At 41.8% G+C, this 27264-nt stretch overlaps 1 protein-coding gene across 1 annotated transcript in view; it reads right to left on the reverse strand.

The window, feature by feature from the left end:
- Window positions 1-27264, reverse strand: part of TEKT4 (tektin 4) — a 73884-nt gene that overhangs the window by 12552 nt on the left and 34068 nt on the right. The window contains exons 4-5 of the mRNA XM_056536842.1: window positions 24421-24643; window positions 16089-16243 (exon numbers count right to left, since the gene is read on the reverse strand). Coding sequence (XP_056392817.1) covers window positions 16089-16243; window positions 24421-24643 — 378 coding nt within the window. The remainder of the gene's footprint in view (window positions 1-16088; window positions 16244-24420; window positions 24644-27264) is intronic.

Consider the following 27264-nt stretch of genomic DNA (forward strand, 5'->3'; position numbering starts at 1 on the left):
AGACTGCCCAGGCATGCTGGAAGTTGTAGTTCAGCAATATCTGAAGGATCAGATGTTGCCGAACTACAACTTCCAGCATGCTTGGGCAGTCTGGGCATACTGGGAGTTGTAGTTTTGCAACATCTGGAGGTCCACAGTTTGGAGACCACTGTATAATGGTCTCCAATCTGTGCTCTTCCAGATGTTAGAGAACTACAACTCCCAGCATGCCTGGACAGACTGGGCATGCTGGGAGTTGTAGTTTTGCAACATCTGGAAGAGCACAGATTGGAGACCATTATACAGTGGTCTCCAAACTGTGGACCTCCAGATGTTGCAAAACTACAACTCCCAGCATGCCCAGAAAGCCAAAGGCTGTCTGGGCATGCTGGGAGTTGCAGTTTTGAAACTCCCAGAGGCCGCAGTGAGATCGCTTTACGGCGATCTCACTGCTGCCAATGAAGATGCCGCACTGCTGTCGGAAACTCACCTCCGGGACGCAGCGCCGCCGGGACCGCCTGGAGGACGCCGCTCGCCGCCGGGACCACTCGGGACACCGCATGGCTGGGTAAGTGACGCCGGGGGACGGGTCAGGGACACTTAGCAGAGCGGTGTGTGTCCCGATCCCCGTGATCCGGACTCACACACCGTGCTGCTAAGTATTCTCATAGTGAAACGCTGCTATCAGCTAGTCAGATTTGACCAGCTGATAGCAGCGATCGCTGGGGGGGGTGGGGGATGAAACCCCCCGTGGTCGCATGGTAAGATGGCTGGCTATCAGTGATAGCCACCATCTTACCGGGCGCTGCGGGATGCCGCGAGTAGCGGCAAAAATGTTCATGACGTACCTGTATGTCATGGGTCGGGAAGGGGTTAAAGACCACTGCACTAGATCATAAAGAACACTGGGATTAAAGGAGAACTACGGGATTGAAAAATGTATCCCCTATCTTAAGGATAGGGGATAAGTTTCAGATCGCCGGGGTCCGACCGCTGGGGCTCCCCACGATCTCCCGTACGGGGCCCCGGCTCTCTGCCTAGAGAGCGCGTGTCGACCACCGTACAAAGCAGCGGCCGACACGCCCCCTCCATACACTGCTATGGGAGAGCCGAAAATTACCGAAGGCAGCGCTTCGGCTCTCCCATAGCAGTAAATGGAGGGGGCGTGTCAGCCGCTGCTTTGTACGGTGGTCGACACGCGCTCTCTATGCAGAGAGCCGGGGCCCCGTACGGGAGATCGTGGGGAGCCCCAGCGGTCGGACCCCGGCGATCTGAAACTTATCCCCTATCCTTAGGATAGGGGATAAAATGTTCAATCCTGTAGTTCTCCTTTAACCCCTTCAGTACTTCGATATACAGACCGTGAAGTATATTGGCATTAACCCTTTCAGTTCTCTAGATCACAAGGAATGCTGGTATTACCCCTATCAATCTGTTATTTGCTATTTTCATTATTCTGACTTTCTTATCCATTAAAGTCCAAATTTCTGTGCTTTTCTATGATATATTTCTGCTGTAGAACAATGGTTGCCTGAAGCCGCCACTGGGTGATGTTTACCTCCTACAGATTTATACAGCTCCATAAAAAAATCTCTTTTCAGAAAACTTCACCTCGGGGTCTGATGGATAAAATGGACTTATCGAAAGTAGACAATTCCTTTAAAGTTCTAAGATGGAAACCTATGCAGTCCGTATACATTAGTGATTAAAGGGGTTATCCAGGAAAAAAACTTATATATATATATCTCAATTGGCTTCAGAAAGTTAAACAGATTTGTAAATTACTTCTATTAAAAAATCTTAATCCTTCCAGTACTTATGAGCTTCTGAAGTTAAGGTTGTTCTTTTCTGTCTAAGTGCTCTCTGATGACACGTGTCTCGCGAACCGCCCAGTTTAGAAGCAAATCCCCATAGCAAACCTCTTCTAAACTGGGCGTTTCCCGAGACAGGTGTCATCAGAGAGCACTTAGACAGAAAAGAACAACCTAAACTTCAGAAGCTCATAATCCTTTCAGATTTTTTAATAGAAGTAATTTGCAAATCTGTTTAACTTTCTGGAGCCAGTTGATATATAAAAAAAAAAAGTTTTTTCCTGGATAACCCCTTTAAAGGGGTATGTTTTTAAACCAACTGGTGCCAGAAAGTTCTACAGATTTGTAAATTACTTCTATATAAAAATCTTATAGGGGTACCTATAAACTTTTTTATTTTTATTTTTTTTAAATCAATTGGTGCCAGAAAGTTAAACAGATTTGTAAATTACTTTTATTTAAAAATCTTTATCCTTCCAGTACTTATCAGCTGCTGTATACTACCCATGAAGTTCTTTTCTTTTCGAGTTTCCTGACATGGCCAGAAGTGTCAGCAGAGAGCACTGCTCTCAGACAGAAAAGAAATTCAAATAGAAAAGAACTACCTCCGTAGCATACAGCAGCTGATAAATACTGGAAGGATTACGATTGTTAAATAGAAGTAAATTACAAATCTGTTTAACTTTCTGGCACCAGTTGATTTAAAAATAAAAAATAAAATATTGTTTTTCACTGTAGTACCCCTTTAATCCTTCCAGTACTTATCAGCTGCTGTATGCTCCAGAGGAAGTTGTGTAGTTCTTTCCAGTCTGACCACAGTGCTCTCTGCTGACACCTCTGACCATGTCAGGAACTGAACAGAGCAGGAGAGGTTTGCTAGGAGGATTTGCTTCTACTCTGGACAGTTCCTGACATGGACAGAGATGGCAGCAGAGAGCACTGTGGTCAGACTGGAAAGGACTACACCTACTCCTGTGGAGCACACAGCAGCTGATAAGTACTGGAAGGATTAAAATCTTTATATAGAAGTAATTTACAAATCTGTAGAACTTTCTGGCACCACTTCACTTAAAAAATATTGTTTTCCTCCGGAGTACTCCTTTAAAGACATAATCTTTCCTCCTGATCGCTTGAATGTCACATAAAATCATTTTTCTTAAAGTGGTACTCCTCTGCTCAGCGTTTGGAAAATACTGTTCCGAATGCTGGAGCCATCGCCGTGAGCTCGTGATGTCATAGCCCTCCCCCCTCATGACGTCACGCCCCGCCCCCTCAATGCAAGTCTGTGGGAGGGGGCGTGACGTCATGAGGGGGTGGGGCTATGACATCACAAGTTGCAGGCTCCAGCGTTCGGAATGGTTGGTTCCAAACGCTGAGCAGCGGAGTACCCCTTTAAGCGTTATTTACAGGGTAAGACCATTTTCCCGGCTAATATCTTCCTCCCGTGTAGCATTACCCTCGTCCTACAGGTTCCCCCCCCCAGGTGAGTCATTTTACTTGTTGCTAAAATGGGAAAGGACTGACGATAATTCCCCTCTATGTTCGGTCTTTCAGGCTCCTTTCATGTCTACAGTCTCTTCATTAGGGTCACTCCGCACGCCGGATTATTCTGCATTCTGCCGGCACGCTGACACATTCTCAGCCCGATCTCATCACAATGGCGAGACATCATTTTTTTGCTCTGCATCCCTCTCCGTGATCAAAGAGAACGGGTTCATGAAGAGATCTCGGTGGACAATGCGCAGCGGCTGATACGTGACTCATTGCTTCTCGGATGCCTCAGAAGTGGAGTCTGATCTGAATAGACTGAGACGTATTATTAAGAGCGACCTCATCAATCTTTAAAGACTTTGGTAAAGAAAAATGAAATGGTCGAATATTACCCAGGGATCGAAGTCTTTCAATACAATGCGGAAAACCTGGAGCCTGCCTCCGGAACACAGAGTACCATAAGCAATGTAACAGTCAGATGGGTCACGTCTTCTCTGCGCCGGACCGCTTTAGCGTTATTGCTGTTGGTACCAGCGGGTGACAACCTCAATCTCCGGATTTACATACATTTATACGCAAGCTTACTCTTGGTGTGCCAAATAGGTCATCCATTCCGAGTGACATATCTATTGTGTCCCCTGTGGGGGATATGGTAGGTGTACCTACGTCCTTAGGTGGTGCACCTGCTGTGTCCCTTACTTTAGATTCTATAAACCCTGAGTCTATAACACTTGTCCCTGTTGAGGTTAATCCGGTTTCTTCATTTTATCCCCTACAACATAGGGGCTCACATGTTGAAACTTTTTACTCCTTAGTTTCAAAAGAATTACCGTATTTTTCGCCGTATAAGACGCCCTTTTTCTTCCCCAAAACTGGGGGGGGAAAAGTCGGTGTGTCTTATACGGCGAATACACCCCTATCGCGGCGGTCCCTGCGGCCATCAACGGCCGGGACCCGCGGCTAATACAGGACATCACCGATCGCGGTGATGCCCTGTATTAACCCTTCAGACGCGGCGATCAAAGCTGACCGCCGCGTCTGAAGGGAAAGTGACACTAACCCGGCTGTTCAGTCGGGCTGTTCGGGACCGCCGCGATTTCACTGCGATTTCACTGAATAGCCGGGTTAGTGCTTACAGGACACCGGGAGGGACCTTACCTGCCTCCACGGTGTCTTCTCCATTCAGGGATCCCCTGTATGGCCGGCGCTCTCCTTCCTCGTCGTCGCATACGTGCGTCGGTGTGCGTAACGACGTGATGGCGGTGACGGAGAGCGAGGATACCCGGCCGGCAGCAGAGACGTTCCGGAGCGACAGGGACACGGCGACAGCGATGGAGCGACATCCAGGGCAGCGGTGACGGGTCCGGAGCGGCGGGGACACGTGAGTATTACCTCCTATGCAGTGGTCTTCAATCTGTGGACCTCCAGATGTTGCAAAACTACAACTCCCAGCATGCCCGGACAGCCAACGGCTGGGAGTTGTAGTTTTGCAACATCTGGAGGTCCGCAGGTTGAAGACCACTATTGGGTTCAAAATCTTTATTTTTTTAGATTTTGCACCTATAAATTGGGTGCGTCTTATACGCCGGTGCGTCCTATAGGGCGAAAAATACGGTATAAAGCACTTTACATGAAACTGTCAGATTTACTGGATATCATGATAAACTTAGTAAGGAGGAACGTAGAGCTATTGAATCTTTACAAAATAATTCATCTATTGTAATCCGCCCTGCTGATAAGGTGGGGGGGGGGGGATGATAGCCATTCTGAATAAAGTTGATTATGTTCACTACGCTTTATCTATACTGTCGGATATAAATTATTATGAAATCCTGGAACAGGATCCCTCATCTAAATATGAGCTACAATATAATATATTAATTTAAAAAAGCCATTGATATGTCTCTTCTGAATAAAAAGGAAAAAGAATTTCTTTCTGTTAAACACTTTTCTTTACCTATTTTTTATTATCTTCCCACATTACACAAGTCCCTCACTCACCCCCCTGGTCGTCCTATTATTTCGGGTATTGGGTCTCTTACGAGTAATTTATCGCACTTCATTGATTTATTTCTACAACCATTTGTGTTACAGTTACCATCGTACCTAAAGGACTCTACCCAACTTATTAGAGAAATTCACAATTTACCGTATTTATCGGAATATAACACGCACTTTTTAGGCGAAAATTTTTAGCCTAAAGTCTACCTGCATGTTATACGCCGATAAGCCGCTGCAGTTCAATGATTTAAAGCGGGTGCTTTAAATCAATGAACTGCAGCGGCTTTGCAGGTGCAGAGACCGCCAGCGCTGCCGGCTTCTCTCCCCCTGCCTGTCCTGGGGTCTAGAGCCCTGCTGCCGCCGCTTCTCTCCCCCTGCTATCGGTGCCGCTGCCCGTTCTCTCCCCCTGGCTATCGGCGCCGCTGCCCCGTTGCCTCCCCCATACCAGGTTGTATAATTACCTGTTGCCGGGGTCGGGTCACTCGTCATTGCGCCGCGCCGTGCAGTGCATAGCAACGACGCAGGGGATGCACACCGGAGGCCTGAAGCAGCGCGGACCTGACCCCGGCAACAGGCAATTATACATCCGGGGATGGGGGAGGCAACGGGGCAGCGGCAGCGGCACCCATTGCCGGCGCCGCTGCCCCGTTGCCCCTTCTCTCCCCCTGGCTATCGGTGCCTCTGCCCGTTCTCTCGCCCTGACTATCGGTGCCGGCGCCCTATTGTCACGGCGTCACTCGTCGTTGCGTCGCGCCGTGCAGAGCAACGACGCAGGGGACGCACACCGGAGGCCTGAAGCAGCACGGACCCGACCTCGGCAACAGGTAATTATACAACCGGGGATGGGGGAGGCAACGGGGCAGCGGCGCCGGCAATGGGTGCCGCTGCCCCTTCTCTTCCCCTGGCTATCGGCGCCGGCAATGGGGCGCCGGCACCGATAGTCAGGGGGAGAGAACGGGCAGCGGCGCAGATAGCCAGCGGGAGAGAAGGGCCGACAGCAGGGCTCTAGACCCCAGGAAAGGCAGGGGGAGAGAAGCGGGCAGTGACGGCCTCTCTCCCCCTGCCTTTCCTGGGGGTGTATTGGGGTATACGCATGCACACACACGCACCCTCATTTTACCAAGGATATTTGGGTAAAAAACTTTTTTTACCCAAATATCCTTGGTAAAATGAGGGTGCGTGTTATAGGCCGGTGCGTGGTATACCCCGATAAATAAGGTAATTCTACCTTGACATTTTTTATTCATAAGACTTGATGTTTGTTCATTATATTCGAATATTTCCACATCAGTTGGGTTGAAAGCTGTTTTTGACACTTTATCTAGTGATTCCACTTTGGATCCTTTTTACAGATTTCTTTTTTTAATTGAAGCCATGCACTTTATTTTGGATCATAACGCATTTCAGTTCAATGATATTATTTACAGACAGACACGGGGCTGTGCTATGGGGACTCGTTTCGCCCCAAGTTATGCTAATTTGGTCATGGGGCGATTCGAGTCCCTGTACATCAAGCAGCCCACACATTTCAGTTCTCACATTATTTTTTTACAGACGCTTTATAGATGATTTGTTCTTTATTTGGTCAGGTTCTATTATTTTGGCTGAACAATTTGTTTCCCATTTAAATTCCAATGATTGGGGTTTTTCCTTTACATTCTAGTAAGGAAATAGAATTTCTAGATCTGTTAATCAGAAGAGACATCAATAATAAGATTATAACAGAAACCTTTTTTAAAAAGGTGGACGTCAATAGTCTTTTGGAATACAGTAGTTCACATTATCCCAAGTGGATAAAAAATGTGCCCTATGGGCAGTATTTGCGCATCCGCAAAAACTGTACCAACAAAAAATTTTTTTTTTAAACAATCGGGTATCCTCCGTGAGCGTTTCTTATCAAAGGGCTATCCCCCCTCCATTCTAACTGATGCATTTAATAGGGTGAAGGAGATATCACAAGAAACACTGGTTATGAAAAAAGATTTTGTCCAGACAGCATCTAAGGAATCTTTTAAATACAATTTTATTACAGATTTTAACTGTGGAGCAGGCAATATCCGCCGAATATTAAAGGGGTTATCCAGGAAAAAAATATTTTTTATATAACTGGCTCCAGAAAGTTAAACAGATTTGTAAATTACTTCTATTATAAAATCTTAATCCTTTCAGTACTTATGAGCTTCTGAAGTTAAGGTTGTTCTTTTCTGTCTAAGTGCTCTCTGATGACACCTGTCTCGGGAACCGCCCAGTTTAGAAGCAAATCCCCAAAGCAAACCTCTTCTAAACTGGGCGGTTCCCGAGACACGTGTCATCATAGAGCACTTAGACAGAAAAGAACAACCTTAACTTCAGAAGCTCATAGGTACTGAAAGGATTAAGATTTTTTAATAGAAGTAATTTACAAATCTGTTTAACTTTCTTGAGCCAGTTGATATATAAAAAAAAAGTTTTTTTCCTGGAATACCCCTTTAACCCCTTAACCCCTTAAGGACCGGAGGTTTTTCCGTTTTTGCATTTTCGTTTTTTGCTCCTTGCCTTTAAAAAATCATAACTCTTTCAAATTTACACCTAAAAATCCATATGATGGCTTATTTTTTGCGACACCAATTCTACTTTGTAATGACGTCAGTCATTTTGCCCAAAAATCTATGGTGAAGCGGGAAAAAAAATCATTGTGCGACAAAATTGAAAAAAAAACGCTGTTTTGTAACTTTTGGGGGCTTCCGTTTCTACGTAGTACATTTTTCGGTAAAAATGACATCTGATATGTATTCTGTAGGTCCATACGATTAAAATGATACCCTACTTATATAGGTTTGATTTTGTCGGACTTCTGGAAAAAATCACAACTACATGCAGGAAAATTAATACGTTTAAAATTGTCATCTTCTGACCCCTATAACTTTTTTATTTTTCTGTGTATGGGGCGGTATGAGAGCTCATTTTTTGCGCCGTGATCTGAAGTTTTTAACGGTACCATTTTTGCATTGATAGGACTTATTGATCACTTTTTATTCATTTTTAAATGATATAAAAAGTGACCAAAAATGCACTATTTTGGACTTTGGAATTTTTTTGCGCGCACGCCATTGACCGAGCGGTTTAATTAATGATATATTTTTATAATTCGGACATTTCCGCACGCGCTGATACCACATATGTTTATTTTTATTTTTATTTACACTGTGTTTTTTTTTTTATTGGAAAAGGGGGGTGATTCAAACTTTTAATAGGGGAGAAGTTAAATGACCTTTATTCACTTTTTTTTTCCACTTTTTTTTTGCAGTGTTATAGGTCCCATAGGGACCTATAACACTGCACACACTGATCTTCTATGTTGATCACTGGTTTCTCATAAGAAACCAGTGATCAACGATTCTGCCGGATGACTGCTCATGCCTGGATCTCAGGCACTGAGCAGTCATTCGGCGATCGGACAGCGAGGAGGCAGGAAGGGGCCCTCCCGCTGTCCTGTCAGCTGTTCGGGATGCCGCGATTAGCCGCGGCTATCCCGAACAGCCCGACTGAGCTAGCCGGGAACTTTCACTTTCACTTTTAGCCGCGCGGCTCAGCTTTGAGCGCGCGGCTAAAGGGTTAATAGCGCGCGGCGCCGCGATCGGCGCTGCGCGCTATTAGAGGCGGGTCCCGGCTTCACTATGACGCCGGGCCCGCCGTGATATGACGCGGGGTTACTGTGTAACCCCGCGTTATATCAGAAGAGCAGGACCAATGACGTACCGGTACGTCATTGGTCCTTAAGGGGTTAAGGACTCAGCCCATTTTGGCCTTAAGGACTCAGACAATTTAATTTTTACGTTTTCATTTTTTCCTCCTTCTAAAAATCATAACTCTTTTATATTTTCATCCACAGACTAGTATGAGGGCTTGTTTTTTGCGCGACCACTCATGACATCACTCATTATATCATAAAATGTATGGCGCAACCAAAAAACACTATTTTTGTGGGGAAATTAAAACGAAAAAAGCAATTTTGCTAATTTTGAGAGATTTCGTTTTCACGCCGTACAATTTATGGTAAAAATGACGTCTGTTCTTTATTCTGAGGGTCAATACGATTAAAATGATACCCATTATTACATACTTTTCTATTATTGTTGCGCTTAAAAAAAAATCACAAACTTTTTAACCAAATTAGTACGTTTATAATCCCTTTATTTTGATGACCTCTAACTTTTTTATTTTTCCGTAAAAAGCAGCGGTATGGGGGCTCATTTTTTGCGCCATGATCTGTACTTTTTTTTGATACCACATTTGCATATAAAAAACTTTTAATACATTTTTTATCATTTTTTTTTAAATAAAATGTATTAAAAAAGTAGCAATTTTGTACTTTTTTTTTTTTCGTTCACGCCGTTCACTGTACGGGATCATTAACATTTTATTTTAATAGTTCGGACATTTCCGCACGCGGCGATACCAAATATGTCTATAAAATAAATTTTTTACGCTTTTTGGGGGTAAAATAGGAAAAAAAAACGGACGTTTTACTTTTTTATTGGGGGAGGGGATTTTTCACTTTTTTTTTACTTTTTCTTTTACATTTTTTTACTTTTTTTTTTACACTTGAATAGTCCCCATAGGGGACTATTCATAGCAATACCATGATTGCTAATACTGATCTGTTCTATGTATAGGACATAGAACAGATCAGTGTTTTCGGTCATCTCCTGCTCTGGTCTGCTCGATCTCAGACCAGAGCAGGAGACGTCGGGAGCCGGACGGAGGAAGGAGAGGGGACCTCTGTGTGGCGTTCTGAATGATCGGATCCCCGCAGCAGCGCTGCAGGCGATCCGATCATTCATTCACATCGCGCACTGCCGCAGATGCCGGGATCTGTATTGATCCCGGCACCTGAGGGGTAAATGGCGGACGCCCGCGAGATCGCGGGCGTCGGCCATTGCCGGCGGGTCCCTGGCTGCGATCAGCAGCCGGGATCAGCCGCGCATGACACGGGCATCGCTCCGATGCCCGCGGTTATGCACAGGACGTAAATGTACGTCCTGGTGCGTTAAGTACCACCGCACCAGGACGTACATTTACGTCCTGCGTCCTTAAGGGGTTAAGTAGAAATTGGTCCATCCTATTGGATGACTCTATTTTAAAAAATTTGTTACCACCCCAACCAGGTATTACGTTTTGTCGATCCCCTAACCTGAGAAATATGGTGGCCCCAAGTAGGTTAAAATCTGAATCCCTCTTACAAAACCATTCCGTTGGTGCTAATGTCCCGGGCACTTTTCCATGTGGGCGACCTAGGTGTCTGTGTTGTGCTATGATAGGCACCCCCTCGGTTTCATTCAAATCTACAGTAAAAATTAAAGTTTTCAAATAAAAAACCACTATTCTCGTGATAGTTCGTTATCTATTTACTTACCTGTTCATGTGGGCTTCAATACATTGGCCGCTCCGTACAGACGGTGCGGTCACGTATGAATAAACACAGATCCAATATTAAAAATGGTTTTGCCCTGCATAGTGTCTCACGCCACCTACTTCTTAAGCATGATAGATGCACTGATGTTTTAAAACTGACCATACTGGAAACTGTCCCAGTTTTCTGTCATAATCGCATACAGCGATTAAATAATAGGGAATCTTTTGGGATTTTCTCTCTAGTCACTTTATTTCCAGATGGTCTTAATGAGACATTGGAAAATGCTCGCTAAAAAAATATTCTAAAGAGTATTGTGAGATATATATATATTTTTTATAAATATTTTTTATAATATAATTATTGTTCTTAATTTTGGTGTATTTGTTTTATTGGATATTATTTTTGTGATATTATTATGTTTTTTTTATATTGTTGTAAGGGGTTAAAAGAGCTTGACCCCTCAAGGGGTTAACTAAAATGTTTCCTCCTTGAAGGGGTTAAAGGGCTATTCCAGGCCAAAACTTTTTTTTATATATCAACTGGCTCTGGAAAGTTAAACAGATTTGTAAATTACTTTGATTAAAAAATCTTAATCCTTCCAATAGTTATTAGCTTCTGAAGTTGAGTTGTTGTTTTCTGTCTAACTGCTCTCAGATGACTAACATCCCGGGAGCTGTGCAGTTCCTATGGGGATATTTTCCCATCATGCACAGCTCCCAGGACGTGACTTCATCAATGAGCAGTTAGACAGAAAACTTCAGAAGCTAATAACTATTGGAAGGATTAAGATTTTTAAATATAAGTAATTTACAAATCTGTTTAACTTTCCGGAGTTTTTGCCTGGAATACCCCTTTAACCTCTTTTCCCTATATATACCTTGTAATATGCTGAACCCAATATGCCTGAGGAAGCGGGTAACCATGAAACGCGTTGCATGATGGGAAATAAACCATTTAAACTTCTACCTTGTCTCAGCGCTCCTATCCATCCCGCCTTGCTGTCTGGAGATTGTTTGCTTTTATCAATCTCCGGACGTCACAGGTGCAAACGTCCCAACTCGAAGAAATTGGAAATAGTGGGAACTATGTGTTCAACAATCTGCAGAGCCTAAGGGTAGGTTCACACTACGGAATTCCGTGAACTTAACATTAGTGTGAATGGGTCTCTGCGAGACCTGTTCACACTGCGGAATTTCAGCAGCGGACAATTCCGCAGTGTCCGCGAGCACTACATAGCCGTCAATGGTGACGCCGCATAGCCGCGAGCACTACATAGCCGTCAATGGTGAGGGCGCAGTGCCGCGCAGTATTCCGCCGCCGCCGGCTGCCAGAATTCAGCGAGCGGAGATTCCGTTCACACTCTGTAGTGTAAACATACCCTAAGGCTGGGTTCACACCACGTTTATGCAATACAGTTCCCGTATCAGGTTTTTGATGAAAAACTGATTCCTCCAAACCGGACTAAACTGTATCAAAACGGGTGTACAAATTTCAACCCGTAAACTGTTTCAAATTTGATGTCAGGTCACATCCTTTTGTTAAGTTAAAAAAAACATATATGTTTTTAACTTTTCACTTCATTATGAATAAAGTTTTACTTGTTTGATTGAAATTCCAAGAAAAAACTTTCGGTATCAAAAACCGTATGGTGCAAACCGGATGGAACCGTACGCACATACGGTTCTCTACGGTTCCCATTGACTCACATGTCAAAAAAAAAAAAAAACAACGTATACAGTTTCCATAGGTTTTTCACCAAAAACCGTGGTAGGCTACGGTTTTGAGTATTGGGAAAAAACTGACAGCGATGTTTCTTCCGTGCACCGGATGTCTGGGGTGTCGCAGCCGAGATGGCGGAGGTCCCCAGCGGTGGGACCCCCGCGATCAGACATCTTATCCCCTATCCCTTGGATAGGGGATAAGATGTCTAAGGGCGGAGTATCCCTTTAAAGGAGTAGTCCGGCGTGGACTTATCTTATTTTATCCGGTCCGGGCTGCAAAAAAAAAAAGAAAACGCACTTTCTCTTACCTGCCAACGAGCCCCCGGAGCTCCGGTACACTCCGGTACAGGTGTTCGGTCCCCGGGCTGTATTCTTCTTACTTCCTGTTAGCCCGGCACGTCACACGGAGCTTTAGCCTATCACCGGCCACAGCGATGTCCCGCCTCCTAGGCTTAAGCTCCGTGTGACGTGCCGGGCTACCAGGAAGTAAGAAGAATACAGCCCGGGGACCGAACACCTGTACCGGAGTGTACCGGAGCTCCGGGGGCTCGTTGGCAGGTAAGAGAAAGTGCGTTTTCTTTTTTTTTTTGCAGCCCGGACCGGATAAAACAAGAATTTAATGTCATGCCTGTGTTGGTGTATTGTGAAACTTCACTTACCTTAACCATGGTGAAGGTGTACAAAGCCTACATTAACCTATGAATCTTTCATAAAGTCCACTGCTGGGTCTGAGGCTTCTTGAGCCATAAGGAATTGCATTAGCGGTGAACTATGCCATGGGCGGTTTGACCAAGGAAGACAGAACTAAGCTATGAAGCCAGACTCAGCCTCCATTCACATCTCGTTTTTGCAATACGGTTCCTGTATCAGGTTTTTTGTAAAAAAAAAACGTATGTTTCAAAACTGGACCGAACCATATACAACCGTGTACATCCGTATATACCTCTGTACAGTTTTAAACCGTATACGGTTTGAAAAAGTATGTCCGGTTGCATACTGTTTAATACGTACGGGAGAAAAAAACGGATACGGTTTTAGGTTTGTCCTTAAAGGGGTATTCCAGGCAAAAACGTTTTTTATATATATCAACTGGCTCCGGAAAGTTAAACAGATTTGTAAATTACTTCTATTAAAAAATCTTAATCCTTCCAATAGTTATTAGCTTCTGAAGTTTTCTGTCTAACTGCTCAATGATGATGTCACGTCCCGGGAGCTGTGCATGATGGGAGAATATCCCCATAGGAGCTGGACAGCTCCCGGGACGTGAGTCATCAGAGAGCAGTTAGACAGAAAACAACAACTCAACTTCAGAAGCTAATAACTATTGGAAGGATTAATATTTTCTAATAGAAGTAATTTACAAATCTGTTTAACTTTCGCCAGTTGATATATAAAAAAAAGTTTTGGCCTGGAATACCCTTTTAAAGTGGTTATCCAGGAAACAACTTTTTTAAATTTTTTTATATCAACTGGCTCCGGAAAGTTAAACAGATTTGTAAATTCTTCTTCTTTCAGTACTTATGAGCTTCTGAAGTTGAGTTGTTCTTTTCTGTCTAAGTGTTCTCTGATGTCTCAGGAACCGCCCAGTTTAGAAGCAAATCCCCATAGCAAACCTCTTCTACTCTGTGCAGTTCCCGAGACAAGCAGAGATGTCAGCAGAGAGCACTGTTGCCAGACAGAAAACAACAAATCAACTTCAGCAGCTGATAATTATTGAAAGGATTAAGATTTTTTAATAGAAGTAATTTACAAATGTGTTTAACTTTCTGGAGCCAGTTGATATAAAGAAAAAAGTTTTTTCTTGGAATACCCCATTAATTAAATAAAGTTCTTCTTGTTCAATTTGTGGGAAGAACTTTCGGTGTGCACTGCGCATGTGAAAAAACTGCAAAACCGTATTGTGCAAACCAGATGGAACCGTACGCACATACGGTTCAGTACGGTTCCCATAGACCACCATTTTTTTTTTTTAAACGTCTATGGATTGAATCCGGTTTTTCACCCGGACATAAAACGGCAGTAGACTACGGTTTTGTGTACGAGGAAAAAAAACTGATAAAACCGTAAATGATGCAAAACGTACACAGCCGGATGCTACGGTTTGCATACGGTTTTCTATGAAATGTCTATACATACGGTTTACAATACGGTTCCATACGTTTTTTTCACTGAAACTGGATATGGAACGGTATTGCAAAAACGAGATCTGAATGCAGCCTAAGACCCGCTGTTCTGCTCAACTGTATAGCACAGTGTTTCCCAACCAGGGAGCCTCCAGCTGTTGCAAAACTACAACTCCCAGCATGCCCGGACAGCCGTTGGCTGTCCGGGCATGCTGGGATTTGTAGTTTTGCAACAGCTGGAGGCACCCTGGTTGGGAAACACTGGTATAGCAGCTGTTTCGGAAATTCTCAGAACCAGAACAGTAGAAGACGACTTAGGCTATGTTCACACAGCCCAAAATGTGCGGAATGTCCTCCCGAAAACCACGGGCAGCTATTCGGCACATTTCTTTGCTTTGGCAGCACTAGAACTGCTCGGAAATGCGCCATCTCTACAGACGTCAATGCAATTTTGAGCGGCATCCGCCGAAACATTGAATCAGTTCAATCTTTCTGCAGACACTGGAATCAGGATTCCCACAGCAGAAACATTAAAAGGGTACTCCGGTGGAAAACCTTTTTTTTTTTTTTTTTTTTAAATCAACTGGTGCCAGAAAGTTAAACAGATTTGTAAATTACTTGTATTAAAAAATCTTAATCCTTCCTGTACTTATTAGCTGCTGAATATTACAGTGGAAATTCTTTTCCGTTTGAAACACAGAGCTCTCTGCTGACATCATGAGCACAGTGCTCTCTGCTGACATGTCTGTCCATTTTAGGAACTGTTCAGAGCAGCATATGTTTGCTATGGGGATTTCCTTTTACCCTGGACAGTTCCTGCTGAATTCTGCTGTGTGAACATGGCCTTAGGGATTTCCCTTCCTACATTACTAGATTGGTCTTCTCCATTGACCAGCTTCACCACAGTAAATGATTAAAGGGGTACTCCGGTGGAAAACAAATTTTTTTTATTTTTTTATTATTCAAGTTAAACAGATTTGTAAATTACTTCTATTTCAAAATCTTAATCCTTCCAGTACTTATCAGGTGCTGTATACCACAGAGGAAGTTCTTTTCTTTTTGAATTTCTTTTCTGTCACGACCACAGTGCTCTCTGCTGACACCTCTGTCCATGTCAGGAACTGTCCAGAGCAGGAGAAGTTTGATGTGAGGATTTGTTCCCATTCTGGACAGTTCCTAAAATGGACAGAGGTGTCAGCAGAGAGCACCGTGGATAGACAGAAAATAAATTAAAAAAGGAAAGTACTTTCTCTGTATTATACAGCAGCTGATAAGTACAGGAAGGATTAAGATTTTTTAATAGAAGTAATTTACAAATCTGTTTAACATTCTGGCACCAGTTGATTAAAAAAAAATAATAATAAATAAAGTTTCCCTCGGAGTAGCCCTTTAAAACTAAAATTTTTAGTTCCCACCCAGCTAGGTACCATGATGGTCTTCATGATGGTCTCCAACATGGTGGTGAAGGCAGCTCCGCCTTTGGCAACTTGATCAATCCCAGAACATTTAGTCAGGATTGATCCAGAAAATAGAGGTTGGAGAAGTGATCCCGGTTGCCAGCACTTACCGGAACTGCACCGGATCCCTGCAGAGCTCAACATTGGGCCTGTACGATCTCTGATACAGCCGACTCTGAGCCACTTTCATGGGGGCCTCCTTATCTTTTATGGCCTGCTTGAGAGCCGCAATGTTATTCTCCTGATCTCCGATCTCCCTCAGGGTCTATGTAAAGAGAAAAAATATATATATGTATATAAAAGTATACAGCCACTACACTTTTCATGCAGAAAATGTTTTTATTTCATCAAATTAATCAATAATGGAGCTCGGGAGGCTTTGTGGTGCTCAAATATTTGCAAGGATATTAGGATGAGCTGGGTGAGCGGTGGATATGTGTATTTACACAGGGTGCATCTCAGTAGTCTCAGTCGGCTGCAAACACAGCAAAGCAAAATATCAACTCCTACAGTCCCACTATATAAAATGTTGTGTAAAAGGGAAGAATTTAAAGGGAAAGTTCACTTTGTAATCTGTAGAAGGATCCAGAGGAAGAGTAACATTTTCCTGCAGCACTCCCACAGGAGAGATGATGTATTACACAGTTGTCATATAAATCAATGGGCTGCCTGTGTAATGTATAGAGCAGTGTTTTCCAACCAGTGTGCCTCCAGCTGTTGCAAAACTACAACTCCGAGCTAAAGAGCCTGCGGCTGTGATGGCATGCTAAGAACTGTAGCTTTGCAACTGCTAAATAAGTGTTCCCAACCAGGGTGCCTCCAGCTGTTGCAAAACTACAACTCCCAGCATGCCCGGACAGCCAAAGGCTGTCCGGGCAGGCTGGGAGTTGTAGTTTTGCAACAGCTGGAGGCACCCTGGTTGGGAAACACTGTACTAAATAGTCATCAGGTGTCTGGGCATGCTGTGAGTTGTAGTGCTGCCACAGCTGGTGAGCATGCGGCTGTTAGAAAAGATATGAGATAGATAGATATGAGATAGATAGATATGAGATAGATAATAGATATGAGATAGATAGATATGAGATAGATAGATATGAGATAGATAGATAGATATGAGATAGATAGATAGATAAATAGATAGATATGAGATAGATAGATATGAGATAGATAGATATTAGATAGATATCAGATAGATCGATATATATGAGATAGATCGATAGATAGATATGAGATAGATCGATAAATAGAAAGATATGAGATAGATAGATAGATATGAGATAGATATGAGACAGATAGATAGATATTAGATAGATATCAGATAGATCGATATATATGAGATAGATAGATATGAGATCGATAGATATGAGATAGATCGATAAATAGATAGATATGAGATAGATAGATAGATATGAGATAGATAAATAGATAGATATAGAAAGATAGATAGATAGATAGATTTGAGATAGATATGAGATAGATATGAGACAGATAGATAGATAGATATTAGATAGATAGATATGAGATAGATCGATAGATAGATATGAGATAGATCGATAGATAGATATGAGATAGATAGATATTAGATAGATAGATAGATAGATATTAGATATATAGATAGATATGAGATAGATCGATATGAGATAGATAGATATGAGATAGATATGAGATAGATATGAGATAGATAGATATGAGATAGATGTGAGATAGATAGATATGAGATAGATAGATAGATAGATAGATAGATATGAGATAGATAGATAGATAGATAGATATGAGATAGATAGATAGATATGAGATAGATAGATATGAGATAGATAGAAAGATATTCTAGGAGTTGTAGCTTTGCAACAGCTATGGAGCCTTTAGTTGCAGATCAATGCATCAGGTTTTGTGCAAGCAGATTTCTGAATGCAGCTCTGGAAGTAACTGGAGTAAAAGACTTCATATACCTTAGGGGCAGCACAAGGTCAGTATAAAAGTTTTTGCTGAGTGACTTGACTCTGTATGAGCTACTTTGCAGACTGCATAGTGAGTCCCTAATATGGCCGCGCTGTAGTTGTTTGCTCTCGGCTCCTTGAGTTTATTCCTTGGCAGGACCTATAGAGAAGACTCCCATTAGTGGATAGCCCAGGCTGCCCTCCTATCCCCAGCCATCAGACAGGAGCTCCTCTCCTGGGCCCCTCCATGCATGGAATGATCGGATGAGGATGTAAATATTAGGGAGACACAATGCGAGGGCCACTTCACCGCTGTCTGCGCGGCACATTACATGGCCGGGTCCCTCTAATGAACAAGTGTCTGCGGCCGGATGAGCCGAGCCATCACAGTGCGCAAAACAAACAAGTCAGACAAACAGCCTAATGATCTGTCAGACGACCGAGGACGGCAGAGGTTGTTATGGAAACCAAAGGGAGACGCGGCGCGGGGCACAGAGGCCACACAAAATACCCCAGTACATTAATTGTGCCGACAATTGCTACATAACACGTACACAGATGGCGGAGAGATCGGATATAGAATACAGGGATGTGCTCCAGGAAATATTCATCAAAGAGATAGATAGATATGAGATAGATAGATATGAGATAGATAGATAGATAGATAGATAGATATGAGATAGATAGATATGAGATAGATAGATATGAGATAGATAGATATGAGATATATAGATAGATAGATATGAGATAGATAGATATGAGATAGATAGATATGAGATAGATAGATAGATAGATAGATATGAGATAGATAGATATGAGATAGATAGATAGATAGATAGATATGAGATAGATAGATAGATAGATATGAGATAGATAGATAGATATGAGATAGATAGATAGATAGATATGAGATAGATATGAGATAGATATGAGATAGATAGATATGAGATAAGTAAAGATGATGCAGCACTCCACAATTATGCATAAGGTGGTGTTTATTCCAGCATGTGCAAAGACAACGTTTCACCAGTCTCTCACTGGCTTTCTCAAGTAACTGATAGTGACATAGGTGGGTATAAATAGACCTCCCATTTGGTCATGTGACATAATTAACAAAACAATTTACATAGGTAAATCAGGTGCATACATAATTAAAAGTGAATAACTTGAACATTTCATAACGTATAGAACATCATAGTATATATGCATGTAATACATGTTATACCCACCTATGTCACTATCAGTTACTTGAGAAAGCCAGTGAGAGACTGGTGAAACGTTGTCTTTGCACATGCTAGAATAAATAACCACCTTATGCATAATTGTGGAGTGCTGCATCATCTTTACTTTTCTGGGTTGAGGAACCAGTGGACCCAGGTTCCAGGAATGCGGGCACCCCATCTTCTTTTTCATTTTCTTCTCCTACTCTGGACGACTGAGGTGCTGCCTTTATCTTTTTGCTAGATATGAGATAGATATGAGATAGATAGATAGATAGATAGATAGATAGATATGAGATAGATAGATAGATATGAGATAGATAGATATGAGATAGATAGATATGAGATAGATATGAGATAGATACTGTAGATAGATAGGTAGATAGATATGAGATAGATATGAGATAGATAGATAGATAGATATGAGATAGATAGATAGATATGAGATAGATAGATAGATATGAGATAGATAGATAGATATGAGATAGATAGATAGATAGATATGAGAGAGATAGATAGATAGATAGATAGATATGAGATAGATATGAGATAGATAGATAGATAGATATGAGATAGATAGATAGATAGATAGATATGAGATAGATAGATAGATAGATAGATATGAGATAGATAGATAGATAGATATGAGATAGATAGATAGATAGAAATGAGATAGATAGATAGATAGATAGATAGATAGATATGAGATAGATAGATAGATATGAGATAGATAGATAGATATGAGATAGATAGATAGATATGAGATAGATAGATGGATAGATAGATATGAGATAGATAGATATGAGATAGATAGATAGATATGAGATAGATAGATAGATATGAGATAGATAGATAGATATGAGATAGATAGATAGATAGATAGATATGAGATAGATAGATAGATAGATAGATATGAGATAGATAGATATGAGATAGATAGATAGATATGAGATAGATAGATAGATAGATAGATATGAGATAGATAGATGGATAGATAGATATGAGATAGATAGATGGATAGATAGATATGAGATAGATAGATATGAGATAGATAGATAGATATGAGATAGATAGATAGATATGAGATAGATAGATAGATAGATAGATGAGATATAGAGGAGACATCTCCAGCACATATACCAATCCCATATGATAATATAAATCCTCCTGTCGGGATCCTCTTCCCCTGTGGCCCCTGCCCTGACTGTTCTGTGTCTCCTCCTTATATGAATATATAGAATATGATTTTAGCAGAACCTGTTTGTGAAGTCTTTTTCCTAAATCCCCATCTCCCCTGTGATGTTCCCAGCAGCTGTTTCTGGTGTTTAGATAAGGAGGTGAGGAAGACGCTATAAGATCAGATAGAGCGGGATAGCAGCGCCCTCTGCTGTTCACACATCGTGGGCTCGCCTCTCTCAGCTCCCGTTTACACTGGGTATCGATTCCCCTGGTGACCGATGTTGTCACTAAATGGCAGATTTATCACTATAAGAGGAGAATGATGGACTCATTATAACACCATTCTATCTATACAATGTGCCCAGCTTTATTTACTGCTTCCTATCTGTGGACATCAACACTTCATAGGTCAAACCACTGGATTAAAGAGAAACACAACTAGACTGCCCCCATGAGGCAGGGCAAGGGTACTGCATGCAATTAAAGTGCCCAGTTTGGGGTTGTCCCATATATATCAGTAGTGTTATGCAGCTACACTTCTGCTTGTGTGTCAGTCTTTACTGCAATTCTGACATTCTATTTGTGCCTATTATATATATTTTTTGTATTTTATATCTTATATTTTTTAATGTATTTAATATTTTTATATTGTATATTATTACCTAGAATATATTTTTTTTATATCTTATATTTTTATATTTCATTTCATATTTTATTTTATGACCTGTAATATATTTTATATCTTATATTTTTATATTTCATTTAATATTTTATTTTATGACCTGTAATATATTTTATATTTTTATATTTTATTAAATTTTTTATATTTTATATTATTACCTATAATATATATTTTTATATTTTATATCTTATATTTTTAGATTTGATATTACCTATAATATATATTTTGTACTTATTTAATATTTTTATATTGTATATTATTATATCTTATATTTTTATATTTCATTTAATATTTTATTTTATGACCTGTAATATATTTTATATCTTATATTTTTATATTTTATAAAAAATGTTATATTATTACCTATAATATATATTTTTATATCTTATATTTTTATATTACCTATAATATATATTTTATATTTATTTAATATTTTTATATTGTATATTATTATATCTTATATCTTTATATTTCATTTAATATTGTTACATTTTATATTATGACCTATATATTTTATATGTTATATTTTAGTTAATATTTTTAGATTTTATATTACCAATAATATTTTTTTTGTATTTTATATCTTATATATTTATTTAATATTTTTATATTGTATATTATTATGTTACATTTTTATATTTCATTTAATATTGCTATATTTTATATTATGACCTATAATTCAACAATATTAAATGAAATAAAAATATAAGATATAATATACAATATAAAAATATTAAATATATAAGATATAAAAATATTATAGGCAATATAAAATATAAAAATATGAAATAAAATATAAAAATATACTACCTAGCGTATATACTCGAGTATAAGCCGAGTTTTTCAGCACGATTTTTCTTGCTGAAAACGTCCCCCTTGGCTTATACTCGAATGAAGAAAAAAAAAATTGCAGGCATACTGGTGGGGGTGGCGAGGGGGATGGGCCAGGCCATCCATCTCACCCAACTACGTTGCAGGGACTGTCCGAATTCCAGTGGGGAGGTCGAGCCAGCCATCTTGACCGGGAGCCTCTCTTCTCCGCTCCAGGCCATCCCCGGACTAGTAATGCTGCATTGACGCAGCCGCACAGGGACGTCCCTCCGCAGCGTCATCAATGCAGCATCACTAGTACGGGGCAGGCCCGGAGCGGAGAAGAGAACCTCCCGGTCAAGATGGACAGCCCAGACCGGCTCAACTGTCCCCTTGGAATTCGGACGGTCCCCGCAGCATAGATGTGTGACGATGGATGGCTGCTAGGGAAGGACCAACAGAGCTACAACTGGGGAAGTGAGTAGAGAACAAGAGAGGGGGATGACGAAGTATGACGATGTATGATGGATGACGAAGGTCTAGATGATGACAGGGGGGATGAGGGGGTCTGGATGATGACAGGGGGGATAATGGGGGTCTGGATGATAACAGGGGGTCGGGATAATGACAGAGGGGGTCGGGATGGTGACGGTGGGGGGGTGATATGATGGATGACAGGGGGGAGGGGGAGATGATGTATTTTCCACCCTAGGCTTATACTTGAGTCAATAAGTTTTTCCCAGGTTTTTGGTGTGAAATTTCAGGTCGGCTTATACTCGGGTCGGCTTATACTCGAGTATATATGGTATTTGATATCTTATATTTTATATTTATTTACTGTTTTTATATTTTATATTATTACCTATATTTTTGATATTTGATATCTTATTTTATGTTACCTATAATATATATTTTTTATTTTACATGTTATATTTCATTTTTCATTTTTATATTGTATATTATTACCTATAATATATTTTTACATTTTATATTATTCCTTATAATTTTTTGAAAATATTTTTCATTTTTTTTTTTTGCTGGGGGTTGTAGTTTTGCAACAGGTGAAGAGCAACATGTTAAAGAACCCTGGTCTAGTAAGTGATAGGACATGATCGGATGTTGTAGTTTTGCAACAGGTGAAGAGCCACATGTTGGAGAAATTAGTCTAGTCAGGTATAGTCATGTCTATGGCATAATGGGTGGTGTAGTCTTACGACAGCTGAAAAACCACATGTTGAAGAACACTAGTCAGATAGGGCACGATGGGAGTTGTAGTGTTGCAACGGGTGAGGAGAAACATCTTTGAGAACAATGGATAGCCAGATCTAGTCAGGTCTAATGCATGAAAGGAGCTGTAGTTTAGCAACAGCTGAACAGTCACATGTTAGAGAGCACTGGTCTAGTCAGGTCTAGTCATGTCTATGGCATAATGGGAGTTGTAGTTTTGTAACAGCTGAACAGTCACTTGTTAGAGAGCACTTGTCTAGTCAGGTCTAGTCATGTCTATGGCATAATGGGAGTTGTAGTCTTGCAACAGCTGAAGAACCACATGTTGGAGAACACTGGTCTAGTCAGAGTTAGGGCATGATGGGAGTTGTAGTTTTGCAACAGGTGGAGAGACACATTTTGGAGAACACTGGTCTAGTCAGATCAAGTCAGGTCTAATACATGATAGGAGTTTTAGTTTTGCAACAGCGGAACTACTACATGTTAGGCAACACTGGTCTAGTCAGAGTCAGGGCATGACAGGGGTTGTAGTCTTGCAACAGCTTGACCGCTTCAGGTTGGGGAACATTAGTCTAGTCAGGTCTAAGCCATGATAGGTGTTGTATCAATTGTTATGCAACAGCTAAACAATGTTAGAGAACACCGGTTTAGTCAGAGTTAGGGCATGATGGGAGTTGTAGTTTTGCAACAGGTGGAGAGACACATTTTGGAGAACACTGGTCTAGTCAGATCTAGTCAGGTCTAATGCATTATAGGAGTTTTAGCTTTGCAATAGACGAACCACTACATGTTAGAGAACACTGGTCTTATCAGGTCTATACTAGGATGGGTGCTGTAGTTTTGCAACAGCTGAAGAACCAGATGTTGAAAAACACAAGTCTAGTTTAATGCATGATGGGAGTTGTACTTCTGCAACAACCCAACAGCCACATGTTGGAGAACCCTGGTCTAGTCAGAGATAAGGCATGACGGGAGTTGTAGTTTTGCAACAGGAGAAGAGCCAAATTTTGCAGAACACTGGTCTAGTCATGTCTATGGCATAATGGGTGTTGTAGTCTTGCAATAGTTGAACAACCACATGTTAAAGAACACTAGTCAGAGATAGGGCATGATGGGAGATGTAGGTTGGGGAACCCTGGTCTAGTCAGGACTAGGGCATAATGGGTATTGTAGTTTTGCAACAAATGAAGAACAACATGTTGGAAATCACCGGCCTAGTCAGTTAGGGCATGATGGGGGTTGTACTTTTGCAACAGTTCTACAGCCACAGGTTGGGGAACACTGGACTAATCAGATCCCATCAGTTGTAGGGTATGATGGGAGTTGCAGTATTGGAAAAGCTGTAGAGCCAAAGGCTGCAGGAGAAGAACCGCTATCTTGGCCTTACCTTCTTCAGGTGGTCCTCCAGCTTACTTTTGACGTCCTCCACCTCCTCGCACCGACTGGCGAGGGCGCTGTTAACCGTGTCGCACTGGGATCGCAGGTCTTCCGATGTGTCCTGCAGGATGTTGTCGATCAGGGAGCGAAGATTGATGGAGGCCATGCGCTCTCTCTCAGCCTTGTATATGTTTTCGTGACTGTGCTGAGCCCACGTCTCCGGGGTAGATGTACTGAAAGCACAAAACACTAAATTACAGGGGCTGTTACTTCCTTTGCCAATGGACTTCCCCACTCTGCTGAAGTCCATAAAGTGGACACATCAACAGCTGTTCGCTTAAGGCAGTGTTTCCCAACCAGGGTGCCTCCAGCTGTTGCAAAACTACAACTCCCAGCATGTCCAGACAGCCAAAGCCATAGGCCAATATGTCAGCAGATCCATTATATCATTTAGTGCAGTGTTTCCCAACCAGGGTGCTTCCAGCTGTTGCAAAACTACAACTCCCATCATGCCCGGACAGCCAAAGGCTGTCCGGGCATGCCGGGAGTTGTAGTTCTGCAACAGCTGGAGGCACACTGGTTACGAAGTACTAAGTTTTCTGAGAATACTTCTCATTCTCTACATTGAGACCAGAGCTGAGCTGTTTGCCAGTAGCACACACATAGTTACTTCCTCCCTTAGTTGCCTGTCCACAGCACATGCACCACTCTGCTATGGCACTGGTGAAAGTATATTGCACAAGCTAGCACTCAGGGCTGATTCATACAGTACACTACTATAGATGGCATGTGGAGGGAGAAGGGGTTACAGGTGCACTGGGTTTGAAAAGGGGTATTCCACTATAACACTGTGTGTTATATATATATATATATATATATATATATATATATATATATATATATATATATATATATAAATAAACCTCTTCTTACCTCCAGCGATCCTGTGGTGCCTCTGGTGTTCTGCTACGGTCCCCAAATGTGATCGTTTTGCTGAGCTGCAGCGCCACGTGACAGGCCCGGGAAGCACCCAGGCCCAAAGGGTCATACTACAGCACAGTGAATTGCTGGCCACAGCGATGTGGTCAAGTAACATTTTTCATACAACACACTATGGGCATAGATGGGGGAAACAAATCTTTAACAGCAACATCACAGCAAGATGGGGTTACAATAAGCACTGAACTGCTGTACACTAAAGGGAGGGGCAGATCTAGGAGGCAGCACAGATACATACAACAGTGGACAAGCAAGCATCAAACACTAATACTGCTGTGATAAGTGGGAAGCCTTGATTTACCTTTGAGGGACAGGGCAGATCCTCTGTAGAAAGGACATAGCCTTTCTCTATGTCTCTGCTGCACATAGCACACAATAAGCCCCGCCCAAACTGTTTTTAGCTTTCTGTGTCATTTATTGGAGACAGAATTCCCCTAACAATTGGCAGCAAATTGCAGGAAAGGGAGAAACCTAGTGGCTAAGACCTAAAGGGGTACTCCGCGCCTAGACATCTTATCTCCTATCCAAAGGATAGGGGATAAGATGTCTGATCGCGGGGGCTCCCTCGATCTCAGCTGCAGCACCCCAGACATGTGATGCACGGAGCAAACTTCGCTCCATGTCGGATGACTGGCGATGCGGGGCAGGGGCTCTTGACATCACGGACACGCTTGCTTGTGGCGTCACGGCCACGCCCCCTCAATGCAAGTCTATGGGACTTGCATTGAGGGGGCGTGGCCGTGACATCACGAGCAGAGCGCAGCTGTGACATCACGAGCCTCCGGCGCTGAACTCGACGCTGTAAACGAACGCCGGGTGCAGCAGGGAGATCACGGGGGTCCCTTTGAATAGGGGATAAGATGTCTAGAGGCGGAGTACCCCTTTAAGAGCTATTTATTCTGTGGTAAGGGGTCATTTTTGATAAATGAAGTGATTTACAAATATGTTAGGAATCATACAGACTGTCAATCTGGTATCATAAATACTAATAATTATATGTAGAAGATTGAGGCTACTCCTGTATCCTTATCACCAGTGACCATCTAAAGGTGTGGCCATTTTGTTTTGTTTTTTCAAACAACAGTCCCACTCTTACCCACTCTTACCCAGCCCCACTCTTACCCACAGGCTTTCTCCCATATTGCAGCATACACATAAACAAGAGGGCCGCTGTGTGAAAGTTCTAAAGTAATAGACACAATGTAAGGCAGTGTTTCCCAAACTGTGCCTCCAGCTGTTGCAAAACTAGAACTCCCATCATAATAGGGACTGTAGTTTTGTAACAGCTTTAGGACCTCAGGTTGGGGGGCAACGATGTGAAGCTTCACGTTCCTGGTAATTCCCTAATAATTATGTGTCAGGCCGATGCGGGAGAAGTTTCTCATTCATCCAGCTTTGCAGATTAGGAAAATATGTTAAATAAGCCGATCAAAAATCAATTAGAATTAGAGACAGAGAAAAGCGGCGGAAATTATTCTCAGATTTAGAAATAAATTAAAAAAGAGGAGCTGCCGAGCTGGGAGATTGAACGCCTGGAAAATATCGTTTTTATGTCTTGTATGAGCGGAATTCAGGACTGTGATGAGAATGACGCATGGGGGGGGGGGGTGAAAAGCAATAGCATAACTGCGGTACGTGCCATCCGGTGTCTTATAGTCTGGAATGGATTACCAAAAAGTTTACCTGACCATTGGGCACCTCAGGTGTTTTATTATGGGTCTATGGGGCATCTTAACCAGCAGGGCCAACACCTCACCTTCAGATCATCTGCCTTAAAGGGGTACTCCGGTGGAAATTATTATTTTTTTTTAAATCAACTGGTGCCAGAAAGTTAAACAGATTTGTAAATTACTTA

This window comes from Hyla sarda, chromosome 8, assembly GCF_029499605.1.
Source record: "Hyla sarda isolate aHylSar1 chromosome 8, aHylSar1.hap1, whole genome shotgun sequence".
Classification (NCBI taxonomy): Eukaryota; Metazoa; Chordata; class Amphibia; order Anura; family Hylidae; genus Hyla; species Hyla sarda.